The 20,340-nt window shown below is 41.4% G+C and overlaps 2 protein-coding genes across 7 annotated transcripts in view; one reads left to right on the top strand and one right to left on the bottom strand.

Moving 5' to 3' along the window:
* The window catches only part of LOC119486943 (ral GTPase-activating protein subunit beta-like), a 592,951-nt gene that overhangs the window by 268,847 nt on the left and 303,764 nt on the right, over positions 1–20,340 (top strand). The window lies entirely within an intron of this gene.
* LOC119487014 (E3 ubiquitin/ISG15 ligase TRIM25-like) lies at positions 1,392–19,817 on the bottom strand. Of its 5 annotated transcripts, none has more exons than XM_037767650.1 (2): positions 18,345–19,817; positions 1,392–1,729 (listed from the first exon to the last, which is right to left on the bottom strand). In XM_037767650.1, exons 1-2 carry the CDS (start codon positions 19,675–19,677, stop codon positions 1,392–1,394), a joined length of 1,671 nt encoding a protein of 556 aa, XP_037623578.1. In that variant the 5' UTR covers positions 19,678–19,817. The 5 variants fall into 5 exon arrangements, with proteins under 5 accessions (XP_037623578.1, XP_037623569.1, XP_037623587.1 ...); XM_037767641.1 differs by having other exon boundaries at positions 1,392–1,748; positions 18,361–19,817; XM_037767659.1 differs by lacking the exon at positions 18,345–19,817 and adding an exon at positions 2,004–3,065 and having other exon boundaries at positions 1,392–1,955.

Here is a 20,340-nt window from a genome sequence, read left to right as displayed (position 1 = left end):
ACACTCACACATTTACAGAACCGCCGCCATTTTGGACTGAAAACACTTCTTATATTCATATTTTATTGTTCAACACCGGCCATTTTGGTAGAATGTGACAATAGAATAGAAATAATTTAGTTTTACTTTTGTACGTCACTTTGTAGGTTAACGTTTTACTGGCGTCCGGTAGACGCTTTCAGTCCAAAATGGCAGAAGCGTAGCTCTGCTGCTGGGCGCTGACGTTGCAATGGAACAAACATTTGACCTTCACTTCTTGGTAATATAAGTTCTTTGGTCAAAGTAGAGCCCATAATGTTTGATTGACAGCTGATCTCTGTGCAGTGAAGACATGAAAAGAACAAGACTCAGTCTAAAGCGAGTATCTGTCTGGACCGTATCTGGTCAGGATGTGAATTTGTGGCTAAATTGTTACACAAATAATCAGTGGTCATGTCTATCATGTCTTGTGAACAGTTTTTTCCACTTATATCTTAATGTTTGATTGAAAGACAACTTATAATGAAGCAAATTGCATTCAGTAATAGTAAATGGTGACATGTACTAGTCAGTATATTATACATTTTATACAAGGTGTAAATGTATCATCATGACATACAGTCTGCAGGTTAAAAGTATTTCAGCTTTTTATTAAAGCATGTGTATCAAAAGCGTTCATCATATAAGTGGTGTGTAACAATATATACATACTTACAAAGTTGATGTCATCACTGATGTTGTTGCTGCGTGTTTATTCCTAGATGGAGTGTTGATGGAGCAGCTACAATGTTAGCATAGCCTGGCACTGATCGATCCGGACTCCGTTCAGAAAACAAGCATTTTAAAAGTTGTTTGCTTGCTGTGTTGCGGACAGACCCGACAAAGCATGAATTCAGTCTTTTTACAAATCAACATCATAATGTCGTTATTTCGGCATCATTTTGATCCGTTTATTGATATTAAATCACAGCACAGTGTGTTTATTTTGGGTTCATACCGCAGTAGCGACGTGTGGCTTGCTAATGTGCTTCCTGCTTGGTGTGAATGCACGGTGGTAACACAATACGAAGCACAACGTAACGTAACTTAAACTACTATAAACAATAGCACATGCACAACAACAGCACGATGTAATGATTCAATGAACCGCTGACACAATCCCCAGAAAACATAAACACTGAACTGTTCTCCAGCTTTTCATTTAGAAAGAGCAACAACCAATGAGGAACCTGCAACAGTCGCTGATGAATCCTGTAACTTCATCACTCAGTCAGTCAGGCAGTGACACACTTTAGTGTTTGTAGGGCTGGTCCTCTGCGGTCCAGACACAAATCAGCTCTGCAGCAACAATGATGGACACCAGAGAAGTTTAAGAGTTAAAACACTGAATTTAACCCTTAAATGACTTCTGTCTATTTCAGTTTACACAACTCAGCAGTGACTCCATCATAACTGTAATAAAGATAAAGTCCAGCATAGAGAGGCTCAGTGAATGTGGTCTGGACTCTGTGGAGGAGAGTCATGGTTTCAGAGACGCTGTAGAAGGACAGAATACCTGCACTGTGATCCAGGTACACTCCTACTCTGGAGGACGGAGGACCTGAGACGGGGGTTTGGATATTGTTGTACAAAAATATATAACTGTTTTGGTCACAAACTAACGCCCAAGATTTATCATTGTATCCAAAGTAACATTCATTCGACCCCCCTGCTCTGCTGATACTCTTGTATGTGACTGCTACATTAACTCCTCTCCCTCTCCTCTCCACCTCCCAGTAACAACGTCCAGTCAGACTCTCTCTACTCAGGACCTGATAACAATCAGTGAATCTGTCTGGGTGACTAGAATAATACTGTTGTTGTCTCATAAATGTTGCTTTTCTGTTCCCCTCAGATAATAACAGATGTGTGTGTGCTGTGTTTGGATCCAGTGTGATTTCTCGTGAATATTTTAAGAACCCAGCTCTGGTCTTTGGCTCTGGTTGTGACAGTAAAACATCCACTTCAGTCACTGTCTGTGAGACGTTTGTCCATTTCTCTCTCAGAACGTCCTGTAGTTTATCTCTGACTTCTGACACAGCCGCCGTCACGTCCTCAAAGTAGCTCAGAGGACGGATATTGATGCTGGATGTAGATTCAGTGAGTGGTGACAGTGAGGGGTAGTTAAGAAGAAACTGGTTGTGATCCTCTGTGTGTGACAGCAGCTTCATCTCAGCGTCTCTCCTCTTCAGCTCAGTGATCTCCTGCTCCAGCTTCTCCTGAAGCTCTTTGACTCGACTCGCTTCACTTTTCTGCTGGGATCTGACCTGCTGCTTCACATCACAGGTTCTTTTCTCCATGAGACGGATCAGCTCGGTGAAGATCTTCTCGCTGTCCTCCACTGCTTTATCAGCAGAGCGATTGACGGCCTCCACCTCCTGTTGGAGCAGCTTCACATCTTTCTCTCTGTCCTGGATCCTCTGCTGGATGTTGAGTCGACTCACCTCCAGCTCTCTCTGCCTCTCGGTCCTTTCTGCTGCAGCTGAGACGGTGTCGTGGCCTTTATGTTCATCCACAGAGCAGAGATAACAGATACACTGCTGATCAGTACGACAGAACATCTTCATCACCTCGTCGTGACGAGAGCAGATGTTCTCCTGGAGCTTCTTGGAGGGCTCCACCAGCTTGTGTTTCTTTAATTGAGCCACATCGTAATGCAGCTGGAGGTGTTTCTCACAGTAAGAGACCAGACACACCAGACAGGACTTGAAGGCTTTCAGTTTCCTCCCAGTGCAGACATCACAGGCCACATCTTCAGGTCCAGCATAGCAGTGATCAGCAGGAGCAGCTTGGAGTCCAGTCTTCTTCAGTTCCTCCACTAAAACTGCTAACATGGTGTTTTTCAGCAGGGCAGGCCTCGGTGTGAAGGTCTGCCTACACTGAGGGCAGCTGTAGATCTTCTTCTCATCCTCTCCATCCCAGAAGCTTTTAATACAGTTCATGCAGTAGCTGTGTCCACAGGTAGTAGCCACCGGATCCTTCAGTACATCCAGACAGATCGAACAAGAGATTGCTTCCTGGTCCAGACGAAATCCTTTCTGCGCCATTTCACCTCTCAGTAGCAACGACTGTCTGAGATTCACTTCCTGAGAACCGACACTAGTTTGAGCTCTGATGTAATCATCATGTGTTATGTTGGTTACACCCACCTTCAAACTGTCGATCTGAAGGGGAGGGAACAAGGAAATAAGAGGACCGAGTTATCAAGCTATGAATCATTCCAGGACGAGGAGCAGCACGACTGACTACGTCCCAAATCACATACTTTTCCTTTTTACTTCTAGTACACTGCAGCTGCCCTTACAAAGTACGTACTGTTGCATGCAGTATGAAGTCAATAAATCTGCTGTGCAGAGGATTGTGGGTCAGAACAGCCAGAAAAGCATGCTGGCTTCCATACTGTAAAATGTGACCAGATGTAGTAGGACATCCTGGTATTTTTGGCACACTGCATTTGACATACTATGCATTGGGACATAAGAAATCTTTTTTTCTGTCATACTAAGTAGTATGGTAGAATGGGTTTTGGAACGCACAGTATGTTTCGTCATTTACAAACGGAGCCTCGGTTCAAACCTGCTCCACATTTGAAAACGTTTCAGTTTTCAGCTGTAAAATATTTCTTGGCTCCTCAGGCTTTGGTGATGGCTCCACATTTCTCATAAACTCTTCCTCACCCGGGACAGGAACCCGGTGTGGGCAACGGACCGCTGTACGGGCAGCCGTTTACAGACAGGCTAGTGACACATTACACACACTCCTGAGGCTGCAGAGATTGTTTTTAAGAAATCTCATAAGCCATTGTTTTACTGCTTAATTTTTCATTTTACATAAGAAAGTAGAGATAAGTAACCTAAGCAACTAGTGTAGTAATAATAATAATAATTTATATAACACTTGTCAAACTTAAGTACAAAGTTCTTTCCAGATTAAAAGATTTACAGAAAAGAAATGAAAAATAAATCTAAATCTCATGTAACAGCGGGGCAGCTAAGCTGAAATATTCATAACAATTGTGCATTTTGCGATTAAAGCAACAAATTTGGCACAGATGTAGGGTTATATGTCACGAAAAGATATAGATATCGGGGCGCTGCTAATTCGGCCCCTGACGGACGCCGCAGCCACTTTCCAAAATGGCCGCAAAATAGGTTTTCCAAAACGTTGCAGAAAACTGATTTTACGACTCTTGATGATTTCCAAGGTGCGTTCAAGCTGATGAGATCAGATGTCAGAAGATCACAGAAATGATTTTTTTACCTCCTCATTCTTTAAGGGTACTTTTAAAAGCTTTTAACCTGAGAAAAACATGAAAACCAAATAAAAGGAGCATGGTCACTTCAGGGTCAAACTTCACCCCCATGCCTTCATGGTAGAATGACAACCAATAAAGCAGTAAAACTGACAGAGATAACGCTGGATACTTTTATTGGTTGCCAGTAACCTCTAATCACAGTTAAAGTGATGCTGAACTTTGGTAGAACTTTGGGTTGTATTGCTAGCAGTAAAACTGACAGAGATGACATGAGAGCTTTTTAGTTGGAGTACGCACTTCAGGTTCATATGACAATGTTTTATTTTTGCAATGGCCTTCAAATCTGAGCAAAGGAGCTGATATTTGTCCGGTCTCTAACCTGTGACCAAGCTGACTTGGTTGAACTTATAAGGAAACTTAGATCAGTCTCCTGTTGAAATACAGGGTTAAAGAGACACACAAGCTTCTCCACCACGGCAAGGTGCCAACTCCAGTAGGATTCATTTTTTTGTTTTATTTTGTTGATATGCAATAGCACTTTAAAAACATGTATATACTATTGTATAACAGCAAACGCTGGCCGGGTTACGGCATGATACAAGAACTGAGGAAGCGGGTTGGTGGAGGCAAAGTTTGACCAAAAGAAATCCAATTAAATATTCCATTGCCATACTCCAGCACATTGTTTACACTTTGGGATCCACAAATTTAAATGTTTTGGACGCGATTAAAGTGCGCACGTTGTTGGTTTGCTTGGTTTTGCGGAGCGTTTCAGACGGAGGGAGAATACAGGTATACTCAGGCAGGCAGTATGAAAAATAATGTTGCATTGTCAGGGAACACATAGGGTGGTTCCCCTGAACGTTTGTGAATGAGGGGATAGATGGACTGGTACCACGGGACATTTTAGAACATTTTCATATTTTTCGTAGGTCTTGCGCTGATCAGCCACCACACTCTAAGAAAAAACATCTGAAGAAAAACAGAAAATGTCCTGGAAGAAAATTACCAGGGGTCTCTTTTATAAAACAGTGCGTAGGATCCATACTAAAAATGTACGTGTGCACAAAAGCCTAAAAATGGCGTGCGCCAAAAAAAAATCAGACTTATAAAACTGTGCGTATGCACACCTGCACGCAATGTTCCCTTTATAAATCACAGTCCACCTGGAAATGTGCGCACGTGGATCCGCCTCATATCCCGCCCACTACACGCCCACTTTCAACCATAAATGGTCGATGCAAAGCACCTCATGAATGTTTCTGCATGTGAATGAGCCTGTTGATCAGTGGATCTTTACGGTGAATCACGGCAACTCCCGAGAGGAAGACAGAGAAAAAGAGTTTTTCTGACACAGAGATGGAGGTGTTTGTAGGTGAGGAGGACTCTGAACACTCGTTCCCCCCTGATTCTCTCATTCACGTCACGTAGTCCTCACAGTGACGGTATATCCACCAGCACCATGCAGCATGTTCCGAGTCTCACCGCTGTGTTTATATCTTTACAGCAATCAGACTGATCCATTCACTTAAAGTGATCAAGACAATCAGTAATATCCCCCACCTGGATATCATTAGAAAAAAGGAAGTTTGACAGGTGTACACTATTTATATTTATTTATTTATTATTTAAGTTTTTATGGTGAACTTGTCCTGCATTATGATTAGGACTGATAATGATAATGCCGATATGGAGTGTAACGATTGTGTGAGAGCTGTCACTGGCTTCATTTACACACTTTGTTAATTTACACAATCCATACTGGTGAAGATGTGCTGTTTGGAGATGACTGGAGGAGGCAGAGTGGCGCAGCACGGTGGCGCACTGGAGACAGTCTGATAGTTGCATCGGATAGCTGTTTTCATTTTGTCTATTTATACTGTATCTGTCCCTATCTAATAAACCATAAATAAATTAATAAGTCATGTCATTGTAACCCACCTGATGAATAAGTATACACTGGACTAGTATAACCTAGATTCGTAGAGAGGAATAATGAACAGGAATCGGACACCACAATGAGTAAGCAGAACACAGAATTAAGTTTAAGGGAAAATTATTGTATTGACACAGAATAAATTCACAATTACTGCCGACATTCAGTTTTGTTCAGTTTGAAATGTACATTGAACTGGGTGCACCCTAAAAAATAAAAGTAATCCCCAAAATAAAACGTTCAGATCCAATTGTCTTTTGAGGTCCTTCCCCACAGTCCTACCACACTGACAGCAAGGCAGATGAAAGTTGAAAGCGCTCCTCAATCCAGGTGCTCAGCACGGGTAGCTCGCCATCCCCCTCGTCAGGGAGAGATTCCAATCCAAATCCGGAGTTCAAGGGTATCCAGAAAACCTAGCCTGTGTAAAATAACACGGCTTATATAGCAATATATGCAAATCTATCCAAGCTCTTAACTGTACAGTTTAATTTGATCAATATCAACATATAATACAACTTTTCAATGCTTAACCCATGAATGTAGGATAACTGTTGCATCACAATATTAACTTGCATCGTAATATTAACATATGAAATATGTCAACCTCACTATTATTATAAACCACTCAATAGTAAAGTGTAAACAACACTATTAAATGACTATTTAATATGTGAACCCATTTGAGTTGTAGATTATTATGCAAACAACCTACAGTTTAAACATTAAATACTCACTATATGTGAATATTGTGAGTAAGGCAATGTGAATACTTTCCCTGTCACAACACTGACACCTTGCGTTGATGCACACAAGCAGCACAGGGATGAACAGAATCAAGCTAATCTCATAACCCATGAACTTCAGCTACATAATCCCTCTCTGTCCACACAATGTAAATAACACACACATATTACACACACATATCTCTTTCTGCCTCTATCACCAAAGAAATACAAAATATCATTTTAGAATACAGCTCAGTGGCAAAACATTTCACTATGCCAGCTCAGAGCATTTGACTCGTGATGCCATGTGCGGCGGCTGCTTTAATGTTTGGAACGCACCGAGAGAAGAAAAGAATAAAACGATGCTCTCAGATGTTCTCAGGTCGCTTCAATAGGTGACGGAGCTCTTACTGGCTCAGATATAGTTTTACTTCTCTCTGTTCAGTAGTATATCAAGTATAAGTAGTACTAATATCACTCTGTAAATCCAGCTTCTCCGCTGCTCTCTCATCAATCTCCGTGTTTCCCACACTCCACTGCGTCTCTCACCTGAGTGAGGAGGCGGGACTTGGGATGTTTCTTCTTCTTCTTCTTCTCTCGGTTTCTGGCGGATCGCAACCAACTTTAAGGTGCATACCGCCACCTACTGTACAAGAGTGTGTAACATCATGTCATTTGCTCTTTACTCCTACTCTTAACTTCTATCCACCAATCCTGTGTCTCTTAAGAACATTAATAATGCCTTCCTGGTGCCTTCAGCCCCCTCACCCTCTGTTCCCAGTATCCCCATCAGATCCCAGTCCCGTCCCTCCTCTCTGACTTGGTCCTGTAGTCTTTTTCTTTCAGCCTCATACTTTTTACATTGAATTAGGATATGCTGCTCCACATTTTCTTTATCACCACAACCCCCACACTTGTCACTGTTCCTTTTCCCCGTTAAAGCCAAAGTGCCATTAAGACCAGTGTGATCCAGTCTGAGTCTTGTTATGATGATTTCTTCCCTTCTGTTCCTTTCTTTATACGTCTTTGTTATGACTGACTTTTGTATTTTGAAATATCTCCTTCCTTTCTGGTCCTCCTCCCATCTTTTCTGCCATATCTCCACTCCTTTCCTTTTAATCACAGCTTTTCCTTCTCCTTTCCCAAGTAAAACTGGTACTGTAATGTCTTTTTGCAGTGAACTTTTTGCTAGTTTATCTGCAAACTCATTTCCTTTCACCCCCTCGTGTGCTGGAACCCAACAGAATAATACATCTATACCCCCTCTGTGTAGTCTTAGCAAGCTATAGTACAGTTCAATGATTAGATCTTGCCTTACAGCTTTTGTTGAATGTATACTTTCCAAAACAGCTTTTGAATCCGTGCATATCACCACTCTGTCAGGTCTGACCTCCTCCACCCACTGCATTGCAATGATGATTGCCACTATTTCTGCTGTGTACACTGATACCTGGTCTGAACGTCTTTTGGAAATAGATATTTTAAATTCTGGAATATATATACCAACTCCCACACACTCCTGTTTATTTTTGGATCCATCTGTATATATTTTGAGATAATTATTATAGCTGTTCCTTAGGTATACACTTGTTTTAACTCCCACTTCATTTACTTGCCATTCCCTTTTCTTTTCAATGATACTCATGTCTATTTTAACTTCTGGGAGCAGCCAGGGGGGTACGCTGCTTACTGGTGTCGACCTGGTGAACTCTAAGGCCTCTAATCCATATGTCCGCACTTTTTCTTCCATTGTCCATCCAAATCCATATCCTTGAAACTTAGAGTATTCCCAACAGTTTTGTAATGTTACCTTTGTAGGATTTTCTTCTCCACTTCCTTTTAACCTGACCCAGTATGCTAGAGCTAATTTCTCTCTTCTTAATTCCAGTGTAGTCTCTCCTGCTTCAATTAATACTGCATTAATGGGTGTTGACTTGATAGCTCCGATACATAACCGTAATGCTCTACACTGTACTCTATCCACTTTTTGTAATGATGTCTTTGTTACTGCTTCATAAACTATACAACCATAATCTATTGTTGATCTCATGATCGCCCTATATATGTCAATCAATGATTGTTTATCTGCCCCCCAGTTACATCCAGCCACAGCTCGTAGTAAAGTTATTACTTTTTTGCATTTTGTTTCCAGATGTTTTATATGAACATGCCATGTATATTTACTGTCTAGCCATAGACCCAGATATTTGTATTCATTCACCCTCTCCATCAACTGACCATATAATGTTAAATTCTCAGTATTAATGTTTCTCTTTTTTGTAAATATCATATAACATGTTTTATTTGTTGACATTTTGAATCCCCACTCATATGACCATTTCTCCACTTTCCCTATTGCTTTCCTTATATTTTCCATCACATATGGCACATTTCTTCCCCTCATCCATATTGCCCCATCATCTGCATATATCGCTGATTTGATGCATCCATCTAAATTTTCAAATATATCATTTATCATTATGTTAAACAACACCGGGCTGATTGCACTCCCACTTGGAATGTTTGACACCAATAGCAACAGTTATTTCACTTTGAACCAATGAGCTTATTTGTTAAAGTTTGTTAAAGTTAGAACTCTGAGCAAAAACGGAAATAAAATAAACAATGATAAATTAATTTCAGAATAAAATATAGAATGTGGTTATTTATTAAATAAAAGGAATTTTCAGTGAGGGAAATATCTCTAAATGTTTTAGAAACAACTGGTTTTCCCAGAGGGTTACATCATGTTTACTGCAGCGATTTTACACAACAACTTTATGAAAACTAATATGGTACTTGGTGATATCTGCACACTGTTAGTAGATATTATTAAAACTATTGGCGCTCTGTTCTGCCATTCTTTAATGCTATTTGATATAATCTTGGATTTCTACAACCGATGATGATGATTTCATCAGCTGCTCCACAGCTGACTGCGACTCTCGGAAGTCCGGTCCTCTCCTCTCAGATCTCCTCTGAGCTCCGGTGGTGGAGGGGGGGACATGATGGTGAGACAGCGCTGATGAGATATTGAGCGGAATTTGCTTTGAGATTTGTGTTGATCTTTTACATTTGTAAGGTGCTTATGTAATAGTTATGGCTCACGAGCACAAAGAACACTGCTGTTTTAAATGTTTATGATAAAGTGGATATAAGTATGAAGTGAAGTTAAATGTGTGAGAGGCATCATTATACGTATAATGACATTTAATGTCTACAGTCTGGCTTCAATTCATCTGCGTCTCCAGTTTCCCCTGCCTCGGTGCCTCCATAATGTGCGTACGCACGGGTCAAAGTCTCCGTACCGGTGCGCACATTCTCCCGTCAAGTTTGTTTTTATAGATCACAACTATTGCGTGGGAAGTGGCGTACGCACATTTCAGGCCCCGTTTTGTGCGTACGCAACGGTTATAAATGAGACCCCAGGACATTTTCCGTTAAGTTAACCATCAGGGGGACAGGGGGAGGGACGCAATTGCGGACCAGGGGCCTCATGTATAAAAGACTGCGCAGCTTTCACACTGGAAGATGGCGTAATAACAAAATTGGAAAAGTACATAAACACAGAAATTTCCACATGTATAAAACTGTGCGTACGCCTGTTCCTGCGCACCTTTCCTTTATACATCTCAATGAACGTGAAATTGAGCGCAGCTGCACGTGCCACTTGGTCCGCCTTGTCTCCTCCCATTAATAACTATGCAAATGACTATAAACACGCGCCATGCTGTCACCTATTGTCCAAATAACGACGGCAAATCACGCTGGAAAAGAAACAAAAAGAAGAACGATCAGCTTCGCCCGAGCCTCGACTGCTGAGGGGCGGCGGTCTGGCCGTGTCCTCACTAACGCTGTGCTGTGAGTCACAGAGAGAGATTGTCAATACAATGAAGAATATATATATATATATATATATATATATGCAATGAATTAAAAAGAATGAATGAGGTTCTTGGTGGGATAAGTTATATATTAAAAGACCTTGTTGAAAAATAAATGTTTGTCTCAACTCACCTCGTTGCTTTACATTCTGTGTGTTGCATCTAAACGGCGCTGTAAAGCTGCTGCTTTTGGCTCATTGTTAGGTGTGCCAGGGTCCGGTTCATCCATCTGTAGCTCCTCTGGAGCACAGACACAGCATGTTGGTCTGCCACATTGTGCAGCACGCGATTTTGGTTTTGACACGGTGGTTAAGGCATGTCATCTCTGGGACATTAGTTTAAATGTGTTTTTGTTGTGCCTCTCTGATGTTAAACATTATGCGCAAACTAGTAAAGAAATATGTGGGTTTTTTTTTTGATCCCACATCATAAATAAAGCTCAGTAAGTTGAGTGGAAAAAATATTTTTACGCATTTAGCGAGTTTCAGTACTTTGTAGTTTGACACTGCCAGATGACAGAGTTTGGAGGACGGCCCGCACATTTTCACGACTGGTCTAGAATTTACGGCACGGTTCGCACATTCTAACGTCACGTTGACTTTTAAACATCCCGGCGTGAGCGTGAAACACAGCGTACGCAACATTTTAGTACGTGCGCACCGTTTATACATGAGGCCCCAGGGGAATCTAAAAGTTACTCATGAAGGATAACCACAAAAATCGCAAGCGATTCAAAGGGAGAAGGGGAACACCAAATGAAAACAGGCCTAAAGGAAGGCTCCCTACACTCAATATAACTTGAAAAGACTAAAACTAAAACACCGCTATCGAGCAGCTGACTAGAACAGAGATCCTGCAGGTCCTTTCAGCTGTCAGCATTCCCACGCATTTTCAGCAGGAAATGCATTTTCTAGTTAGTATTATTAGACTGCAAATCAGCCACGTTGTAAGTGTGGCTCCGTCTATTTCTTAAAGATGCCCACTTAAGCTATAGAGTCCAAGCATGTAGTTGACGCGTGTTTCAATAAAACTCCGTAGTCCATGTTCTTCATTTCAACCGTTTACTGAAAATCTTTCTTTAGTCTTCAAATACAAAAATGGTAACAAAATATCAAAAACATAAGCAGTAAAAAAGCAAGAACAGTAATATTAAGCACGGTATATTAAGCACGGTCAAAGACTAGTGTGCTCTCCAGGCTCCATGGCTTCAACTGAATCGTTTAACGAGCACATGCAGCACAATTTAGCTTTCGCCCAATCAGAATACAGGACTGGCTGCAGTCACAATTGGTCCTTATTGAGCACACTGCAGTGAAACTACAGAGTTATTTATCTCAAGCAAATAAAACAAAATGTAAATTAACCACAGATATTTCTACTGAACAAATGGCTCTAACATGCACATTTTATCTTAAACTATGTTATTCAAATTTAAGGAAATCATTTTGAAAGATGTATGTCACAACTCAAATATGAATTGAGAATTTGTGCTTACATCAATTCCTCAAAGTAAGCATGCGCAAAATATCCAGAAGTGAGGCTCTACTCAGCTGCAGGACAGCGTGACCACTGAGACCATGACGCCTTCTCTGCACCGACGGTGACTGTTCGGCCAGGACGGAGCAATCTGTTTTAATAACTCCATTACAAAATTCATAATTATTATGTAACCCGGGCACTTAGCAGAAACCCAGGCTATTACAACCCGACAACGCCACTCTGGGAATTTCACCCAGAGCATAACCCAACCAAATTACACAAGTTCCTTGATAAAGAGACGGGGCAGAGACGTGAGTTTGAAGTTTCAAAATCAAATAACTTTTATTTAAATTCAAAAATGGTGATTAGTTGCTGCAATGATAAAAGCTGCAAGAGAGGCCAGGCTAGAAAAATAATGTCCTTTATTACAAAAATAGAGTTCAAATGTTTTTAAAAATGTCACTACACCACTAACCTTACCAGTACAGGAGGAAGGGTGCCAGGGAAACCCACAGGAGGAATGGAGTGAGGGGAGAGGAAATGCAGAACCGTTCACCACCACCAGTAGTTGGAAAAACACACAGTTACTTCCACTCACACTGCAAGGTAAAGAGCACACAGGGGTTAGGAGGACACAGCAAGCCACATGCAATAAGAACCCCAACACAAGAAGAATCCCTCCACCCACTGACCAACCACCTGCAAGGATATAGCAACCCAACCGTCCTGTTAACTGGCAGAGAGCTAGGAATGTTCACTTCCTGATTACCTCCACAACAGCTGGTTTACAGATAAACTAGATAAATGCCCCCTCCCCTATTACAGCAAGAAACCTATGTTGGTGTTGGGCCACCACTTTAAACAAAAAGGGGGGAGCTAAGACTACAAACGGCACCTTAGTCTGATGTTCATCTCCCTCAACAGCAGTAACAGGACAGAACAGAGTGAGCCGAGCCTCCGCTTGGCCACCAACTGCTCCCTTTAAGGGGCTGCTAGACTAGGGGAGTGATCAAGGTGTCAACCGTTCTCAATCTCAGTGATTAAGGGGTGTGGCGACGGGGGAAAGATCACCCATTACAATTAGTTGCATCTTTGACGTGATCTGTTGGGGGTCTTGGGAATGCATGTCGCCTAGCTCACTAGCTATAGAGTGCTACAGGAATGAGTCCTAAAACCCGGATATGAGTTAGCATGAGTTAGGGGGGGGTGCATTAGAGCTAGCTACAGACGTGGACAAAATTGTTGGTACCCTTCCGTTAAAGAAAGAAAAACCCACAATTGTCACTGAAATAACTTGAAACTGACAAAAGTAATAATAAATAAAAATTTGCTGAAAATGATCTAATGAAAATCAGACATTGCTTTTGAATTATGGTTCAACAGAATCATTTTAAAAAACAAACTAATGAAACTGGCCTGGACAAAAATGATGGTACCCCTAGAAAAGATGTAAAATAATGTGACCATAGGGACATGTTAAACTAAGGTGTGTCCTGTAAATAGCATCACAGGTATCTTCAAACTTGTAATCAGTCAGTCTGCCTATTTAAAGGGTCAAAAGTAGTCACTGTGCTGTTTGGTATCATGGTGTGTACCACACTGAACATGGACCACAGAAAGCTAAGGAGAGAGTTGTCTCAGGAGATTAGAAAGACAATGATAGACCTTCATGTTAAAGGTAAAGGCTATAAGACCATCTCCAAGCAGCTTGATGTTCCTACAGTTGCACATATTATTCAGAAGTTTAGGGTCCAGAAGCAGAGCTCCTGCAGGTCCTTTCAGCTGTCAGCATTCCCACGCATTTTCAGCAGGAAATGCATTTTCTAGTTAGTATTATTAGACTGCAAATCAGCCATGTTATGATGAATAATAGTAGAGACAAGACTGTACAAAATCCCCTTTACACGCTTTCAGATGATTGGAGTGAATGCATAGTGAAAACGTCGGGGAGCACACGGACACGTGAATGGGGTGTATTACTGTGAGATCGCTGTCACACACTTTTTTTATGTAGAGTTAATGGTTAATGGTAAATGGACTTGCATTTATATAGCACTTTTCTAGTCTTCAGACCACTCAAAGCGCTTTACACTACATGTCAGCATTCACAAACACATTCACACACTGATGACAGAGGCTGCCATGCAAGGTGCCAACTAGGATCTAATCTAAATACTCGGTCACACACCGATGGCTAATTTAGGATTAAGTGTCTTGCTCATGGACACATCGGCATGTGACCGGAGCAGCCGGGGATCGAACCGTCGACCTTACGATCGGTGGGTTTAACTGCTTTTGACCTGTTAATCAGGGAAAACCTCCTCGCTGGCGTGCTTCTATACATGGCCTTAAATACAGATCAATGAAATCACTTCCTGAACAGATTTCACAATCAGCAGGTGGATTTATTAGTTTAGCTTTTGAAATCATGCTAAAATTACATAAACAAACCGCACCAGAGTCCACATGGAGGCGGACCGAGACCCACCTTTTCAGGTAACCAAACGGGTTATGAGTGAAAGCAACCTTATCGACCTGTTTCACTAGCAACAGGACTGAATGGAGAGAGAACAAAAGCAGCAGAAGCAATTGATGATGATTTTCTCCTTTAGTTGTGCCGATATCACGGCTAGTTAGCAATACAACCACTTTAACTGTGATTAGAGGTTACTGGTGAACGAGAAATGTATCCAGCGTTATCTCTGTCAGTTTTACTGCTAATGAAAAGATAAATACACCGATGGAAAGCTGAAGATCTTGCTGTTCTAAAGGTGGTTGTCATTCTATCATGAAGGCAAGGAGATGAAGTTTGACCCTGAAGTTACCATTCTCCTTATATTTGGTTTTCACGTTTTTCTCAGGTTAAAAGCTTTTAAAAAGTGCCCTTTAAAGATAAAGAGGTAAATAAAAACATGCCTGTGATCTTCTGACATCTGATCTAATCAGCTTGAACTCACCTTGGAAATCATCAGGAGTCATAAAATCAGTTTTCTGCAACGTTTTGGAATATTAACGCCTAAATGGCGTCCACTGTGGAAAATGGCCAAATTGGCAGCGCCCCGATATCTATATCTTTTCATAACATATAAACCTACATCTGTGCTAAATGTAATTACTGATGCACGTTCAATCACATGCCAACAATACGGCCGTTTGCTGTCCTTCACACCATGCAACGTCTTCTACTAGAGGTCAAGAGGTCAGACGATCTCCATTAAGCTCACTGCAGTGTCTGAACTACTGTCCATCAGTCACATGTTCTACAGAAATCTCTGGATCAAAATGAGCATTCACAGTAATGACAGCGATGACGAGGTTCAGGACCGCTAGTTCAGCATCTGACTGTGATATGGCTCAGTGTACTGATGACATTCATGTCCTTCAGACTAACAGCTAGATGTGAAAGCTTGGCTTGGACTTTGACTGAATGAGTTCAGGCTGTCAGATTGGTGGATTAACATCCTCAGACCACTTTAAAACTGAGCACTCCTGACCTCTTGTGGTCCAAGTCGGCGCTTTCTGAGAGAATCTCCACGTGTTCAGCAGTCAATATGCGGAGACAGAAGCACTTTCAAACACAAAAGTATGCACTTGTGAATTTGTACGGGTCCATTTGGACAAAGACTACTCTATATACACTATTCAGGACACTCAGACAGAAGACAGTGTGGGGTAGTCCAGAACTTAAACAGTAAAGTAAAGCCACCTCTACACACAACAAACAGAGAAATCCATCTGAGAATAACTAATAATAATCAATGTTAAATAAGAATAATGTTGTGGGATTATTCCTTATTTCATGGGATATTTATCATAAACAGACTAAGCATTGGAATAGTGATTTAGAGGTCGAATACCATGAACACCAAATCAGTTTGGATCCAGTGTGATTTCACAACAAACTCTGTTCTTTGACTGGTTAAAAACAGCTGACTGACAACACGGAGTTATCAAACTAAACTGTCCTGAAATATTTAAATATGCTTCATAATAATTTTCTCACATATTTAACTTTGAAGCATTTGTGACAAAACGGTTCAATTTCAGGACGTCATCCTGATCCAAAGCAGCCTGGAGCTTTGTATGATACCCTGGAAAAAAGACAAGAAAAGACTTAGTTCATTCTTGTTTATTGATTATAGAAACCTTCAGTTTGTTCACACATCCCATCAGTAAAGTCTGCTAAATGACTCTTGTTCAATGATTTCACGTACAGATTCATTTTCATCCACACCATCAGTTTGTTTGAGCAGAATCTCAGAGATGTAACAGAGAATAATGATTTCCTTATTGATTATGATCATGATAATTACAGTTTCATTAAACATCTTAGGATCTCGTTTGTACGTCGATCTGGACGACAACATTTAGTCTGCCCAACAAATAAATGTGATTCTAGATATCGTTACAAAAAGTGGTGAGAACAGAATATCTATGATAAGAAATAAATCACTAGACCTTCCTTTAAGACCCGTGCAGTGGAAGAGAAACAACAACACACACACATATATATATATATATATATATATATATATATATATATATATATATATATATATACAAATATTCATCAAACATTTAGAGCACAGAGAAGTTTACAAAGTAGAGCCCATAATGTTTGATTGACAGCTGATCTCTGTGCAGTGAAGACATGAAAAGAACAAGACTCAGTCTAAAGCGAGTATCTGTCTGGACCGTATCTGGTCAGGATGTGAATTTGTGGCTAAATTGTTACACAAATAATCAGTGGTCATGTCTATCATGTTTTATGAACAGCTTTTTTCCACTTATATCTTAATGTTTGATTGAAAGACAACTTATAATGAAGCAAATTGCATTCAGTAATAGTAAATGGTGACATTTACTAGTCAGTATATTATACATTTTATACAAGGTGTAAATGTATCATCATGACATACAGTCTGCAGGTTAAAAGTATTTCAGCTTTTTATTAAAGCATGTGTATCAAAAGCATTCATCATATAAGTGGTGTGTAACAATATATACATACTTACAAAGTTGATGTCATCACTGATGTTGTTGCTGCGTGTTTATTCCTAGATGGAGTGTTGATGGAGCAGCTACAATGTTAGCATAGCCTGGCACTGATCGATCCGGACTCCGTTCAGAAAACAAGCATTTTAAAAGTTGTTTGCTTGCTGTGTTGCGGACAGACCCGACAAAGCATGAATTCAGTCTTTTTACAAATCAACATCATAATGTCGTTATTTCGGCATCATTTTGATCCGTTTATTGATATTAAATCACAGCACAGTGTGTTTATTTTGGGTTCATACCGCAGTAGCGACGTGTGGCTTGCTAATGTGCTTCCTGCTTGGTGTGAATGCACGGTGGTAACACAATACGAAGCACAACGTAACGTCACTTAAACTACTATAAACAATAGCACATGCACAACAACAGCACGATGTAATGATTCAATGAACCGCTGACACAATCCCCAGAAAACATAAACACTGAACTGTTCTCCAGCTTTTCATTTAGAAAGAGCAACAACCAATGAGGAACCTGCAACAGTCGCTGATGAATCCTGTAACTTCATCACTCAGTCAGTCAGGCAGTGACACACTTTAGTGTTTGTAGGGCTGGTCCTCTGCGGTCCAGACACAAATCAGCTCTGCAGCAACAATGATGGACACCAGAGAAGTTTAAGAGTTAAAACACTGAATTTAACCCTTAAATGACTTCTGTCTATTTCAGTTTACACAACTCAGCAGTGTCATCATAATAATAATAAAGCCTAAGTCCAGCATAGAGAGGCTCAGTGAATGTGGTCTGGACTCTGTGGAGGAGAGTCATGGTTTCAGAGACGCTGTAGAAGGACAGAATACCTGCACTGTGATCCAGGTACACTCCTACTCTGGAGGACGGAGGACCTGAGACGGGGGTTTTGATATTGTTGTACCGAAAGCTATAACTGTTTTGGTTACAATCTAACGCCCAAGATTTATCATTGTATCCAAAGTAATGTTCATTCCCCCCTGCTCTGCTGATACTCTTGTATGAGACTGCTACATCAACTCTACTCCCTCTCCACTCCACCTCCCAGTAACAACGTCCAGTCAGACTCTCTCTACTCAGGACCTGAGGCCATCCAGTGAATCTGTCTGGGTGTCTAGAATAAGACTGTTGTTGTCTCATAAATGTTGCTTTTCTGTTCCCCTCAGATAATAACAGCTGTGTGTATGCTGTGTTTGGATCCAGTGTGATTTCTCGTGAATATTGTAAGAACCCAGCTCTGGTCTTGGGCTCTGGTTGTGACAGTAAAACATCCACTTCAGTCACTGTCTGTGAGACGTTTGTCCATTTCTCTCTCAGAACGTCCTGTAGTTTATCTCTGACTTCTGACACAGCCGCCGTCACGTCCTCAAAGTAGCTCAGAGGACGGATATTGATGCTGGATGTAGATTCAGTGAGTGGTGACAGTGAGGGGTAGTTAAGAAGAAACTGGTTGTGATCCTCTGTGTGTGACAGCAGCTTCATCTCAGCGTCTCTCCTCTTCAGCTCAGTGATCTCCTGCTCTAGCTTCTCCTGAAGCTCTTTGACTCGACTCACTTCACTTTTCTGCTGGGATCTGACCTGCTGCTTCACATCACAGCTTCTTTTCTCCATGAGACGGATCAGCTCGGTGAAGATCTTCTCACTGTCCTCCACTGCTTTATCAGCAGAGCGATTGACGGCCTCCACCTCCTGTTGGAGCAGCTTCACATCTTTCTCTCTGTCCTGGATCCTCTGCTGGATGTTGAGTCGACTCACCTCCAGCTCTCTCTGCCTCTCGGTCCTTTCTGCTGCAGCTGAGACGGTGTCGTGGCCTTTATGTTCATCCACAGAGCAGAGATAACAGATACACTGCTGATCAGTACGACAGAACATCTTCATCACCTCGTCGTGACGAGAGCAGATGTTCTCCTGGAGCTTCTTGGAGGGCTCCACCAGCTTGTGTTTCTTTAATTGAGCTACATCGTAATGCAGCTGGAGGTGTTTCTCACAGTAAGAGACCAGGCACACCAGACAGGACTTGAAGGCTTTCAGTTTCCTCCCAGTGCAGACATCACAGGCCACATCTTCAGGTCCAGCATAGCAGTGATCAGCAGGAGCAGCTAGGAGTCCAGTCTTCTTCAGTTCCTCCACTAAAACTGCTAACATGGTGTTTTTCAGCAGGACAGGCCTCGGTGTGAAGGTCTGCCTACACTGAGGGCAGCTGTAGATCTTCTTCTCATCCTCTCCATCCCAGAAGCTTTTAATACAGTTCATGCAGTAGCTGTGTCCACAGGAAGTAGTCACCGGATCCTTCAGTAGATCCAGATAGATCGAACAAGAGAATGACTCTCTCTCCAGCTGAACTCCTTTCTGCGCCATTTCACCTCTCAGTAGCAACGACTGTCTGAGTTTCACTTCCTGAGAACCGACACTAGTTTGAGCTCTGATGTAATCATCATGTGTTATGTTGGTTACACCCACCTTCAAACTGTCGATCTGAAGGGGAGGGAACAAGGAAATAAGAGGACCGAGTGTAGCAGTCTTTGTTTGAAAGCAGGAAGAGGAGGGAGGAGTTATCAAGCTATGAATCATTCCAGGACGAGGAGCAGCACGACTGACTACGTCCCAAATCACATACTTTTCCTTTTTACTTCTAGCACACTGCAGCTGCCCTTACAAAGTACGTACTGTTGCATGCAGTATGAATACAATATATCTGCTGTGCAGAGGATTGTGGGTCAGAACAGCCAGAAAAGCATGCTGGCTTTCATACTGTAAAATGTGACCAGATGTAGTAGGACATCCTGGTATTTTTGGCACACTGCATTTGACATACTATGCATTGGGACATAATAAATCTTTTTTTCTGTCATACTAAGTAGTATGGTAGAATGGGTTTTGGAACGCACAGTATGTTTCGTCATTTACAAACGGAGCCTCGGTTCAAACCTGCTCCACATTTGAAAACATTTCAGTTTTCAGCTGTAAAATATTTCTTGGCTCCTCAGGCTTTGGTGATGGCTCCACATTTCTCATAAAGTC

Source organism: Sebastes umbrosus, chromosome 1 (assembly GCF_015220745.1).
Source record: "Sebastes umbrosus isolate fSebUmb1 chromosome 1, fSebUmb1.pri, whole genome shotgun sequence".
Lineage (NCBI taxonomy): Eukaryota > Metazoa > Chordata > Actinopteri > Perciformes > Sebastidae > Sebastes > Sebastes umbrosus.
Note: the sequence above shows the minus strand (reverse complement) of the source record. Positions and strands in the feature narration are given on the sequence as shown.

Bases quoted from the DNA above. Each gene is read 5' to 3' on its own strand.
- LOC119487014 (XM_037767641.1), bottom strand. From the start codon at position 19,677: ATGGCGCAGAAAGGAGTTCAGCTGGAGAGAGAGTCATTCTCTTGTTCG. The intron at 1,749-18,360 runs GTGGAGTGGAGA...TGTTACTGGGAG, and splicing joins CTGGACGTTGTTACTGGGAG to GTGGAGAGGAGAGGGAGAGG.